The 13,423-nt window shown below is 30.6% G+C and overlaps 1 protein-coding gene across 1 annotated transcript in view; it reads left to right on the forward strand.

The window, feature by feature from the left end:
- The first annotated feature begins 932 nt into the window (after positions 1–932).
- Positions 933–13,423, forward strand: part of LOC123666223 (neurogenic locus Notch protein) — a 131,786-nt gene continuing 119,295 nt past the window's right edge. The window contains exon 1 of the mRNA XM_045600410.1: positions 933–1,127. Coding sequence (XP_045456366.1) covers positions 1,016–1,127 — 112 coding nt within the window. The 5' untranslated portion in view covers positions 933–1,015. The remainder of the gene's footprint in view (positions 1,128–13,423) is intronic.

The following is a 13,423-nucleotide window of genomic DNA, read 5'->3' on the forward strand; positions in this document are numbered from 1 at the left end:
ACAATAACGTAAAATAATAAACAACGTGATTTACAGTTGCGGATAGCTCTATTTGACGGATGATGGTAAACGACAGGTAAAAGTTTTTGATTCATTATTCTTTTTTGCCATCGAATTCTACTTTATTTATGAGATATTTCTGTATTCTATTTGCATTAAATTAATTAATTTTACAATTGTAGTTTATTACTTCAGAAAACACAAGTCCTAATGGTTTATTCTACCTCTCGCTGTCAGTCTATTGGTCACTTATTTGCAAGATAAACTTTATCAACAATTGGTAAAACCGGACCCTAAGTAGTATTGTAATATAACAGATATATGTAAACATTCAAATAAACGATTATCTAAATACGTTACAAATTATTATTATTACAAATATAGCGGAATAGATAATAATATTTCATTGAACCTTGTCCTTTTAAAATTCACCCCTATATTGTTAGTTCAGTAGTAGCGCCATCTCTGTCGTGGATGCAAAACTACTAAGTTCGAAAGCTCTTTGCCGCAAACGACGAGTTGAATTGCTTGATTTCTCCATTGAATCAACATTCCTTCGCGTAACTTTCTATGTGTGAGTGAGACCGTTCTCACGGCTTTTTACGGAAAACCATCTAATTTTCTAACATAAAATACCAATAATTATTCGAAAAATGCAAGAATAAATACTACGACCTAATTTTAGAGGTCTGTAGAGGGTCATATCTATTATTCCAGGCTGCGCTTACGCACACAGGCGCACGATCCGCCATTTTGATTTACCGTACGTTGTGTATTTACGAACAAAGCCGTCAGATGCGAGCAGGACGCGGCTGCGCATGTTTCTGTCGGGTTTTACGTTTAATTTGAACGTGTTTTACCGCTAAAATGACCAATACACCAATGTTTTCTACGTAACAATGGTTTGAAAACAAAATGAAGTGCCAGTTCTTACATTTAGTTCCGTGAAGTGTTAATAATTTAGTGTTTAAACGACATAGAAGGAGTAAAACAAATGTGTGTGATCCATGTGTGAATGTTGTGCTACAAGATGTGGTCGAGAAACTTTATACCGGATTATGGGATTAAATTGCTATCCATCGGTCTCCTGCTGTCGACGTTGGCAGCCAAAATCCACGGGGTCGAAGGTAAGTGCTCCTTGTAATAGTTGTATGTAATTTTGAAGAGTGGTCGAGCTTATGAAAGCGCGATCTCGATGCTATACGTCCGCGTAAAGTTGACACGCCGGGTATAGAGCTTTGCATGGAAACGTATACTTCTCTAGATTGTCGGTTTATTTTGGTTCTCACAGTTTGTAGAACTTGTGTAACTTGTCGTTTTAAAAACTGGAGTGAAGTGGCATCGCTTTTTTCTATATATTTTAATTACGCTTAAGTTTATTGCATTTTAATTATATTAAAAGTTCGATACCTCTTCAAAAACATTTTTAAAAAAGGAATTATTAAAGAATCTACATCTTAATTAAATCACAGTAACTTTATTTCATCGTAATATTATAATATGCAGATATTTGAAGTTTTGAAAGGTCTTCTTTTATACCAAATTACTTTATGCGATTAATATTGACTCTTAGACGTAATTTAATTTATATCTTAAGTTCATAAAATATTACAAATTAGGTAATATAGGTATGTTGTATTATGTAGGTTTTATTTTACTAAACATTTTTTAAAATTGAAACATTAGAAAAAAACAACAAATAAACATATTTTACGTAGCTTTTCAAAAATTAACACGTGAAAATATTAATTTGCAAATTATAGACATTAATATTTAAAATAAATATGTTTAAAATTTCGTATCTTATAACTTAAGGGGTTAAATGTTTACAGTAACATTTTGATACATCAATATTTGTATACAGCTAGTTGAATTCCCTCTCATGACAATATTAATCATCATTCACCTCCATCTGTAACCATACACTTTTATTGTGCCTCAAACGGTACATAAACATTTCTAAGAAGTAATTGCAGAATTTTTACGAAGCACAAAGATATTTATAATGTATGTAGAAGTTGCAACAATGCTATTTACGCCCATCGTTATTATTCGAAGCGCCGTGTAAAGGGTCAAACAATATATTTATAACGTACGAGCAAGGACATTGAAAGCACTAGATCTCTAAGATAGGAACAACAGTAATGCCACGCAAAGCTCGCACGATGTTCGTCTAAGCCTATCTAGTTGAATACAAATTGGTTAAGTTTATATTAGTATTCTCGGCGTATTCACACGATTTCTGTAGTCGGGACCGAGGCTGGACATTTTGAATATTGATCGGGGTCTAACATTTTATTAGCTCTTTTAAAGGGTTTATTTTTGGTTGTTATGTGTGGTTTGGGGAAAGTTGAGATTTCGAATTCATGTCATTCTCTCTGTTTGTATTATTTTAGTCACATATTACCTACATATATAAAAGAAAGATTAAAATGTCCGTTTCGTAAACAAAATCCTGGTATGATGTCTTATTTTGATAGGTCGTTAACGCAAACGACTTTGTATGTTTGTTTTTACTTTATATTTCTATCAGATATTTAATTATTATTGTCTAAACAGTAATTTATCAGTTGTATCTTTCATTTTTCATTAGACAGCTTTATTAATTTAAGTTATTTATTATATTATTTAAATTTGAATACTTACGAAATTATAAAAAATTTTGAATGTCGTCTTTCTGGTATAGATGTTGTAAATGCAAATTAGTATTAAATAAATCGGAAAAGTTATTGATGATGTAAATGATAAATGTAATCTAGATAAATATATCTAGACAAATTCTAAAAAAAGAGAGGTAATGTCAAAATTATAAGTTCAGAAATACGAGTACATAAATACATGCCTTCTGATAAGAACTCACAACAATAATATAGTATGTTCATTTTTAAAAATGTTTGCTAGTAACATCAAGTTTTCAAAGCTTAAAATCCTTATGTTTAATTATTAGCAAAGAGTTATCGTAAAGAAGTTTTACTTCAGTCTTGTGGTTTAAAGCACACTCGTTTTTTATACTTTGGATTTAAAATTATAAACCTGAATGAATAAAGAAAAAATTAAACGTCCTAAAGACCTTTTCATACATTTCATAGGATAATAACATGAGTAACAATATTTTAAAAGCTAGTTTCAGTATGATAAGAAGTTTAAAATTCCCAATATCTACTAATAATTTCTTATTATTGAGATTTACGTATCCAACGCCGGAGCATTGGACTGTCCAATCTTATAGTTATGAAGCAAATACCTAACTTGAGATTCGATAACATTCTCGCTATAGACGACGTTTGATGTATCAGATTGCGTACATGTTGTACAAACATGGCGACCGCTCCACTTTTAAAACAATCGCAATTAACGGTCAATTGTCTGATGTGGCAAATTGGTCTGGCGCCTAGGGCTGACAGAGTGATATTGACTAAAAACCAAACTATAGCTATACAAACAAGTGAGCAATGAAGCAATTTCGATATGAGGATATAATTTATATGCATGAAATATGTCGGAATATAATTATATCTCGTTTGATTAGATGCTTCGCTGAACATTTTTTGAAACAAATTCTTCAATCGTTTAGCGCGAGATGAAATTTGAGATGAGATAAGCTAGATTTCAGTTACAAATTTATGATTTACACTGCAACTTATTATGTTAAATCTACAAATAAAAAGTTATATTAATTAACATTAAAAATATTCATTATTTTTTCGATTAAATTAAAATTAAATAATACCAATAATATGTTGTTTCAATACAGAAGTGGCTTAATCTAAATAACATTGTAATTTTTTGCCATATTTTCCAACTCGTAAAGATTGCCGTTACAATAAAGTAAATTGTTAAGGGTGCAATGTGCATTAATCCACCCAAGTGTGCACCCGGTCTGTTGAAAAAATTAGGGGATGTCATTGTAGTCTGATGCATCCCCGGTTGTTATACTACGCTACATTTTGTCGATAGTCGTCATAAGACAGTATTTATACAAATAATAATTTTGTAACATTGTATACTAAACAGTAAATATTTCTTTGCAAAAATGTCTCGTAAATTTATGATTATTAAGGTATAGACTTGCTTAAATCTATCTATAAAAATAAATCGCCAATTTCGATTATAATATATTAAAGATATTTTAAAGATTTCTAATACTTTGGTTCTTACAGAATGAGAAATTAAGCAATTTGCGTAGAAAATTAGTGAACTACAGAAAACGTAATAATTATTTCAACTTAACGCGTTGGACAGTTCGTATGAGAGGATAAAGTCTGTCGGGTGAGCTAGTATCGAATATTTGTTACTGTGTACGTTTTATATAAACCACAGATTGATTTTAATGTAACAAGCCACTATGATGACAACATGCTATACATTGAAATTGACGGTTCTCGAATTCCACACGAATGGAGACACGCATGCATTTCGTTTTGAATTTAATTTAACCGCTTGTTATTTTACATCACAAACGTACTGATTCAATATAACGAAAAGAAATAACTGTAACATTTTACTAATGAAAAGTAAACTTTGTACTTAGTTGATTTTTTTTTCTTATAAGGAATTTAAGGTTTCATAGCGGATAGTATTTTTTTAATTTCGGTGAAGATCGCGTCTCATCAATACTTCTGAAAGTACAGGATGTCGTCATTTAAAGTTTCAACGTATTTTTCGATATGAGGTCCTTGATGACGTGTCCCTCGATGGCGAATCTACATAGCCAGCAACTTTTAGAACGCGCAAAGCAAGGACGCAAGCGGGTAAGCGTCGCCTGAGATACAGGTACGAGTTAAAACTCATACCTGTGTCTCAGGAACCTCCAGGCCTGGGCTTTTATTACTTAAGCTTCGAGTAGAAAACAGTTTTAGGCAGCCTGGAGCCATTTAGCCATACGTAGAAGGTGTCGTCACTGAGTTGGTCTTTAATGAGCATGCAGTCTATGCCGGTCATATTAGTGCGTTTTAGTATCTTGGAGTATGTGATGTGATATTTTTCGATCATAAATATCATCGATTAATAAAAAAGTTATTTTTATCTAAATTTTGGGTATATCAGTCACTTAAATAATTAGCATAGCGTTTTGTCAAGTATAAGCTTGTCAGAAAATATGGAGTCGAACAGATAAATTATCTACTTGTAATTAGTGCATACTAAACAAAAAATGACTTTCGATAATGGGTGAAATTAGTCTAAACTTTATGTTTCCGTCGACAACCCTATCGGAAGTCTGTGTCTCATATAAATCTCAACTAAGGAGAACCAATTTCTCACTTAATATTTAGCATATGCGTTTTCCATCGTTCAGACTACTTTCAACCTTATTTCTACTGCGTAATCAACTGTTCATTAGTAAACGTATGCAAGGAGTCTCATTCGTAGCAATTTAAACTATAAAACATACAACTCCGCTCTGTACATTCAGTTTTTGACTCTTGAACTCTGAAGTCATTTTTACGTTTATTAAGAACTATAGTAGTTACATTTACTTACTGCTCATGCCCTTGATAGTATTTAAATTAATTTATCAACTGAATAAAAATTCTAGGATGAGGTTTATTTATTTTATAAAGTCTTTGACATTAAATACAAAAAAAAAGATTGATAAAAAATCAATTGCCTACTAAAGATACTTATCACGCTGTGAAAAGTTTTGTCTTGGACAGATGCAATATATATTTAATAAAAAAAGTTATCCTCGTAAAAATTAGTACAAAAAATTGTACATAGTCTACTAGTAGTCATAAAAAAACCTACTGTATGCTTTTAAATTTGAGATTTTAATCGCTTCCTTTGTTTCCTATTTAAATATAAAGATTTAACAGTTATCTTAAGCAAGAAAAAATGTCTTTGTACTGTAAGTTGCATGCTAAAGAAAAACTCCTTAAAATTATCCTAGTCTAGGTTATTCGGTATCTATATTTTCTTTTGAAATATGAAACCTAAACGTATATTTCATATAAAAGCTACTAAAATATTTTTTTTATTTAGTAAATATAAAAAAAAATATTTTTATACACAAAACCTATCCGATTACTTATGGGTAATTTATTTTTCTTTCCGTTTTTAGAAGTCAATAAAATTGCAAATGACATAATTTTTTACACAGAAAATTTTAGTTGCAAAGTTGATAAAAATCCTTAAATGTAGAAGTTATTTCGAACGCACACGTTTCTTCATTGCTCAAAATTTATTCAGTAACAATTTTTCTCGATACTAAAACCTTTTTGGGTAAGCGGCGGTTGACCGGTTTGTTTAGGACACTTGATTTTTCAATACTTTTACTTAACAGGTAAATACTGCTATAATGGCATTTGCTAAAGAAATAAAATATGCGTCTCGTTAGGAATCGTATTTTCTTTGAATGTAGTTTTTGCAAATTCTAATTACGACGATGATTAGTTATGAAATTATTTGCATAACAGACAGTAATTCATGTTTTATCTGCATAGTTTACAATGGATATGTATTTCGTTACTGAATCAGTAACGTGATATTATAAAGCCTATATTACTTGAGTACTTTGTTATTAGCATGACTTATGTAATTTAAAACAGTTGTCGCGTATAAATAAATTCTATTACTTTGTATTTGGTACAAGAATGTAAATTGTTCTTGATTTTCAGACTGATTTTAAACGTGATTATCGGTAGAGTATAATGTGATGCTACAATTTGCAACACTTTCATTGATTTACGATGTCTTATAATTAGTGATGTTTTCCTTTGCTTTCGTTATATGTAATAAATTTCATAAAGCTTAACAAGATACATAATAATGTTGCGCTTGTTAAAAACATAATACAGAACCTATTAAGTCATTAAAACAATCGGAAAACGAATAGGACGCAGTAAAGTTTACAACAATTTCCTTCTGTATAACGACATAAAGTAATTTTGTAAGACTCTCAAAGGGTAAGCGGTTAGTTAGTTTAGTACACGTTTAATAAAAGTTTTCGCAAGAGTATTATAATTAGTATTATGCGGGCTATTCGTAAGGGACAATATAGTTCTATGAGGTAGTCATTACAATGTATTTGAATAATAAAATTAAGATTGTTTCGCTAATAAATGTACTTGTGCGTAAAATATTTTATGCTCTCAATAGATGACGCTTCGCCTGATTATATCCACGTTTTATTACGATCGTTTTAGTTAATACTATGTTAAGTTACAAACGAATTTTAAACTTAGGACTTAATTGACAGTTTTTTTAGCACAAGATAAATAAAAACAATATTTTATTTTGAGTTTTCTACTGCAAAAATATAAGTGTGACAAATCGGACTTTTCCAAAGTGATATTGAAAATTGAGAATATAGATATCAAATCCTTTAAAGAAATTTACTATAAGATTTGACTCAATTATGTAGATTAACTGACTGAGGTAGGGCACAGCGGAAAATTTCCTGCTCAAAATATGAAGCAGCCCGACTGGGGTAGTACCTCGAACTTACAGAAGACCACATCTAATAATACTGTTTTCGAGAAGTGTTGTGTTTCTGTTGGTAAGTAAGGTGACCAGAGCTCCGAGGGGAAATTCGGGATAGGGTCGGCAACGCATTTTCGATGCTTCTGGTGTTGCAGACGTCTATAAGCTACGATAATCGCTTACCAGCAGTTAAGCTATAGTCTTGTTTGCCGACCTACCAATATAGATATATATATAAAAAGGGTGTTTTAGTGAGTAAATGAAAAACAATATTGTACATACTCCTACAATTTTAACTTAATTTTATATTAATTTTGTGTTATAATCCTTATATCTCGTTTTTTTATTTGCGAGTATGTAAAAACTGTAATTATTAAAATATTTTAAACTCTTTTCTTTAATTTTATTTATTAAAGTTGTTTTATACGGTACACAAAACTTAACTAACAATCAAGTTAAACTGCGTCGCATTTCGTTTACACGCTATCTTAAAGATTACGCTGTTCAAATGATGTCAGTGAATGCGGGATCGTTGAGTAAAATTATTCCTATTCTATAACCACCGTCGGTTGAGACATACGGTTTTTATTGCCAACTCGACGTACTGTACCCCGTAGTCTGGGAAACGCTTGTTTCTCATGCGAAAGTTCGCCATTGTATTTTAATTTCTTAACTATTTTCGTAACTCGAAAATTGTTTTGTCTCTCAATTAATAGATAATGTGGCTGATTAAAATAAAAACTTATTCAATTTTAATATTTTGAAATTCGTAATAAGACAGGTTAGATTTTTATATCAGGATTTACGTACCTTGACGAAGAACTGTTTTTTTTTTCCGCAAAGCTTTATGTAAACGAAAACTTTAACTGTGTTATTGTTTTCATTATCCACCTATTTGAAGCGAAACTTCTTAAGGGTTTTGTGGCTTCTTAGGGTATAATTTTTACGGATCAAACGCCAACGTTTTTGTTGATGGTGCTGGAACGGAAATCCAAAGCTTTATGATTTGTATAAATATATACGAGACTTAAAAATTAGTTGCCAAAGAAATTATGACTTTGTACTCATAAACTTTTTTGAAATTTAATATTTGAAATTTAATAATATATTTTGCGAATGTTTCGAGGCTTATTTCTGTTCTGAATCGTTTTCTCAAGTAGATGATACAGCAAAAATGGTTCTTACACTGCAAAGTACGTGGTAAATTACAAATTGACAACTTATGATCAAAAGCCATTTGCTCGGGTAGCAACTAGATGAATTTCTCAAAGATCATTCGATTTGATTTGGTCATTCCCAATACTTCATTGACACGAGATAATAGAACGAAATTTTGCATTAAATAAAGTTTTGAATAGAAAACAAACATAATTTAATGCACATTTAATTTTTAATTTTGTTTGAATTTTTATAGATCTACAAACTGTTCAGAATCTTTTCCAGATTTTACTTATTGCTCTATTGATAATAAGTATATTATTAAACTCACATTAGAATTTAAAGTTAAGATGATTGAAACCATACTTAGACTATAAGGACATAAATAATTTTTAACCTGTAACAATGTAATTTATTAATTAACATTTAAAAACATTTTAAGAGGTTTAATATGAGACACTAAGGAGTAACTTCTCGTTATTTATCTTATAATTATCGTAAACACTAATTACTTTCACTGTTCAAATCAGTTGTGTATAGTTCGATAAATGAAATCCATCAATTGTTTACTTGGCTAGCAACATTATCTAATGAATAACACACGAAAATAACCAGAAACCTGATAATCGGATTAATCGTTTTGAAATTTTCTATTTTGGTTTTACGTAAAGTAGCTAACATAAAAAGGCAGTGTAATAATATGCTTTTGTTTTGTCTTTTTCTAGCTAGGCAATACAGCTTTCCTGATTTTTTTATATATAGTGATCTGCTTCAACTAAGAAACAGATGTACATAATAATGAATAAATAGTCAATGTATGTTCCAACAGATCAAAACTAGACTGAGACTATTGAAAGTCCCTGCTCAAAAGTCCAAATAAAAAACTTTTTTCGGAGAGCCCAGATAAAAAGTTTTTTTGGTCATAAAAAATTGTATGAAAATTTCGGAATCCCTGTTTCAACAATAGTTATAATATAACTTCTCATACAAATCTTCGTTTTTTATTTGGAATTTTCAGCAGGGTTAACTTTTTTAACCGACTTCCAAAAAAGGAGGAGGTTATCAATTCGACTGTATTTTTTTTTTTTTTTATGTATGTTACATCAGAACTTTTGACTGGGTGGAGCGATTTCGACAAATTTTCTTTTAATCGAAAGGTGGTGTGTGCCAATTGGTCCCATTTAAATTTATTTGAGATCTAACAACTACTTTTCGAGCTATATCTAATAATGCGTTTTTACTTGACGCTTTTTTCGTCGACCTACGTTGTATTATACCGCATAACTTTCTACTGGATGTGCCGATTTTGATAATTCTTTTTTTGTTGGAAAGAGAAAATCCTTAGTTTAGTACTATGATAAGGAAACTAGGATCTGATGATGGGATCCCAGAAAAATCGAGGGAAACTCTTGAAAATGCGCAATAACTTTTTACTGGGTGTACCGATTTTAATAATTTTTAATTTAATCGAAAGCTGATGTTTGTCATGTGGTCACATATAAATTTCATTGAGATCTGATAACTACTTTTTGAGTAATCTTTGATAACGCGTAGTTACTTGACTATTTTTTCGTCGATCCACGTTGTATTACTCGTCGATGTAATTGAAGTCGGTTTTTTTTTCGTTTGCGAGCAAACACAATTATCATAAATACATTTCTTGAAACATATATTTTGTTTATAAAATTGGTCTGTGTAGTATTGATTTGTATCTCAAAAATTGTGTATGTAATTGTACAAAATCCAAGTCAACCTACATAATATGAACCATTCGGACGCGAGGTCTATCGAAAACGGTTACATTTCGCCACTAAGCGTCTAAACTGGTTCCACATCCGTGGGGTCTTGTGTTTGAACAAACAAATGGAGATAACTTACCTCTGTGATAACTGCATTACCTGGAAACTCGGCGATTTTAAACACGATATTTGACACTTATTGTCCATTCAAGTCGTTTCCTTTCTTTCTTTATTTTAGGAAAAAATACAGTTTACAATATTATGTATTATAGCAAAAATTCAAAGTTAGTTCAAAAGACTGAAATGTTTTAGTAATCTTTTGTTGAAAGACATGAGTATTCATTTTTAATAAATTACCATTTTTACTTTAAATAAATGATTTGATTGTTGTAATGATAAATTTTCTACCATCAAAAATTTTAAGTTATGAAAATTTGTACAGAAGTTCTTAAACAGTGCTTACAAATCTAGTCTTAAAATACACTACTTATTTTGCTGTTTAACAGTTTATTCGCCATGGGAATATTGTTTCTGAGAATTCTGTCCAATAATAACAATAACAGTCATAATATTATTCAATACAAAAATCTAGTTTCCTTTCTTCTCATCAATCCTTGAACCGGTTCGACCATCCGTCCCTAGCACTTGAAAAGTTACTTAAAAACATACTCTATCCCCGAGTAGAAAGAACTATCCCTAATTGAGTTGAAAATATACACGGATGGAGTGTTTACACAGTATCGTCTGCATATGCGCAAGTGGTTATCGCTGCGTCGGTCTGTCCGTTTGCTTTAATAATAATCCTGAGCCCGCGCCGTTGTCACGAACGCCAAACATGGCCAACAACCCTTCTTAGTACAGAGTTAGAGTAAGAACTACACTTATACGTTTACATTTCCGTCACGGAACTTCTATTACTAAAGAACTAGTTCAAAAATAAACATATGTAATTATTTTCCATTATTAGGTAGGTATATAATGTAACAATTTGTAAATAGAGAAAGGGATAATTGTAAGCGTGCACGACATTGCGGGAATCGGGAAGACAAATGTAATTCCATAAATAAGGTCTAACGTATCGTCACGTTTTAATCATTATTTTAAAATTATATTTTGTTCCGCTAAATGCTAAAATTTCGGCGAAAAATATGAATTAAGTAACCAGTTTCTGTCAGAAATGCTTTTGATAGTCCGTTGTTTAAGAAAATTTTAAATATTAAGATCACATTTTTTTTTACTAACAGCAAACATTACTTTCCGTTGCTAACATTTTTGTTACATTTTTTTTTCTATATTATCTGAACAGCATCACGTTTAAATAATTCAGCCGCATGTTTTATCAAAACTTTGTACTTCGATAGCTTATTTTCCATATCTTATCTGTAAAACGTAAAGGATTACCAGTTAGTAAAAAACCGGTACTTCAATACTAAACATTCAAATCAGTACTAAAGCTAAAGAGGTTTATAATTAACGATAAAATATATATTTAAATTATTTGATAGCGTTTAAACGAAATCATGTACACAGATAATCGATAAGGTCTATTAGAATGTCAACGTAAAAATTAAAAAAAAAAGATGAAGGAAACTAGCTTGGGTAACTTGATAGGTAAATAGTTTGTATATTACTATTTATTTTTTTATTTATCTTGAAGCAAGGGCTCTTTTCCCACGTATCTTATGACGACGCCACATGTGTCGGATTGTTAATGTGTTTGACGACTGTGACGCATCCAGATATTATCGTCATCGATCCTTTTTGAAATACAAATCAAACATACTCTTTAAATACAAAAAAAGTACAATAGCTAACAGTATGGATTAATATTTCTGATTAATAATTAAAAACCAAACGCGCCATTACTGGTGCAAAGCGATGATATTAAGCTTGTTTATAGTATGATGATATAAGCTTTGTATATTTTAAAAATTTGATATTCCATTAAAATTATTTGGAAAGATGATGACTTTATAAGTATGAACAATTTTTTCATATTAATAATTCTATAACAAATTCAATATAAGCTTTAAAATATTTAAGAGTCTAGTGTAGTTTTTTTTTTTTTTTATAAATAGCCATTCTACCCTTGTCTGTGGTAGAAGCCAAAATGCCACGGAAAAATTTTTGTTACTCAATCTGAAATTGCTATATTAGATCGAATCACCAAACGCCGATAGAGTGCAGTCAATAGTGAATAAATAACACTCGCTCTAATTGCATTGGCGGAAGGCAATAGACGTGAAAGTCTTATCTGGATCTAGATTTATAGCGATCATCGTCTGACCACCTCGTGGCCACTTAGCAAGTGTAAATCAACGTATTTACGATACACTATAAATCTTTAGTGGGAGCAAATTAGGATTTCATTTTAAATCTGATTTCGTTACCGACTGATTGAACTCTCACTCGGCGTTTAAGTTGCGGTTACATATGTTAACCTCTTACTCTTTCCTGGTAATTAATATTAAGGTTATTGATTAGAAAGGAAATTTAATTACATTTGCATTGGTCTTGCTGTAGCTTAATACTGTTTTAGAATTCGTTTCTGTTTTGCTCTCTTTATAATTACAAAATTTTATTTTTGATGTATACAAGCAAACAATTACGTCATAAGTCATAATTTGTTAAAAGTTTAACTACTTCCAATACTCACATTAGTGTTCTAACTTTACCTTAACCTTTGCTAGCTTCTCACTCCTACGTATGTCTGAACCGTGCCTAATGATATATACTGAAAAGACGACTAATTCTAATTAACGACTTGACTTTCCTTTTAAAAATACATATTCTTAATTTACTACCAATTTTATTTCTATTACTAATGACTTACTACGAATTAGAACTTTAATTTATAAAACGAAAGTTAACGATATCGTTTTTTTTTAGGTAAATTCTTGATATATAGTGTAACTGATAAACTGAATTCTAGATAATCATTTCAAATATACTGAGTGGATATAAGGGAAAGGTATTAAACCATATATAATACTGTATTATCTGTAGCTTAGGCACACGATAAATTTACAATGAAACCAAAATTACTACGTTATAATAGGTCACTCACTGCAGCCTATCGCAGTAAACTGCTGGATATAGGCCTCCAC

The sequence above is a fragment of the Melitaea cinxia genome, chromosome 2 (assembly GCF_905220565.1).
Source record: "Melitaea cinxia chromosome 2, ilMelCinx1.1, whole genome shotgun sequence".
In the NCBI taxonomy this organism is placed as follows: Eukaryota; Metazoa; Arthropoda; class Insecta; order Lepidoptera; family Nymphalidae; genus Melitaea; species Melitaea cinxia.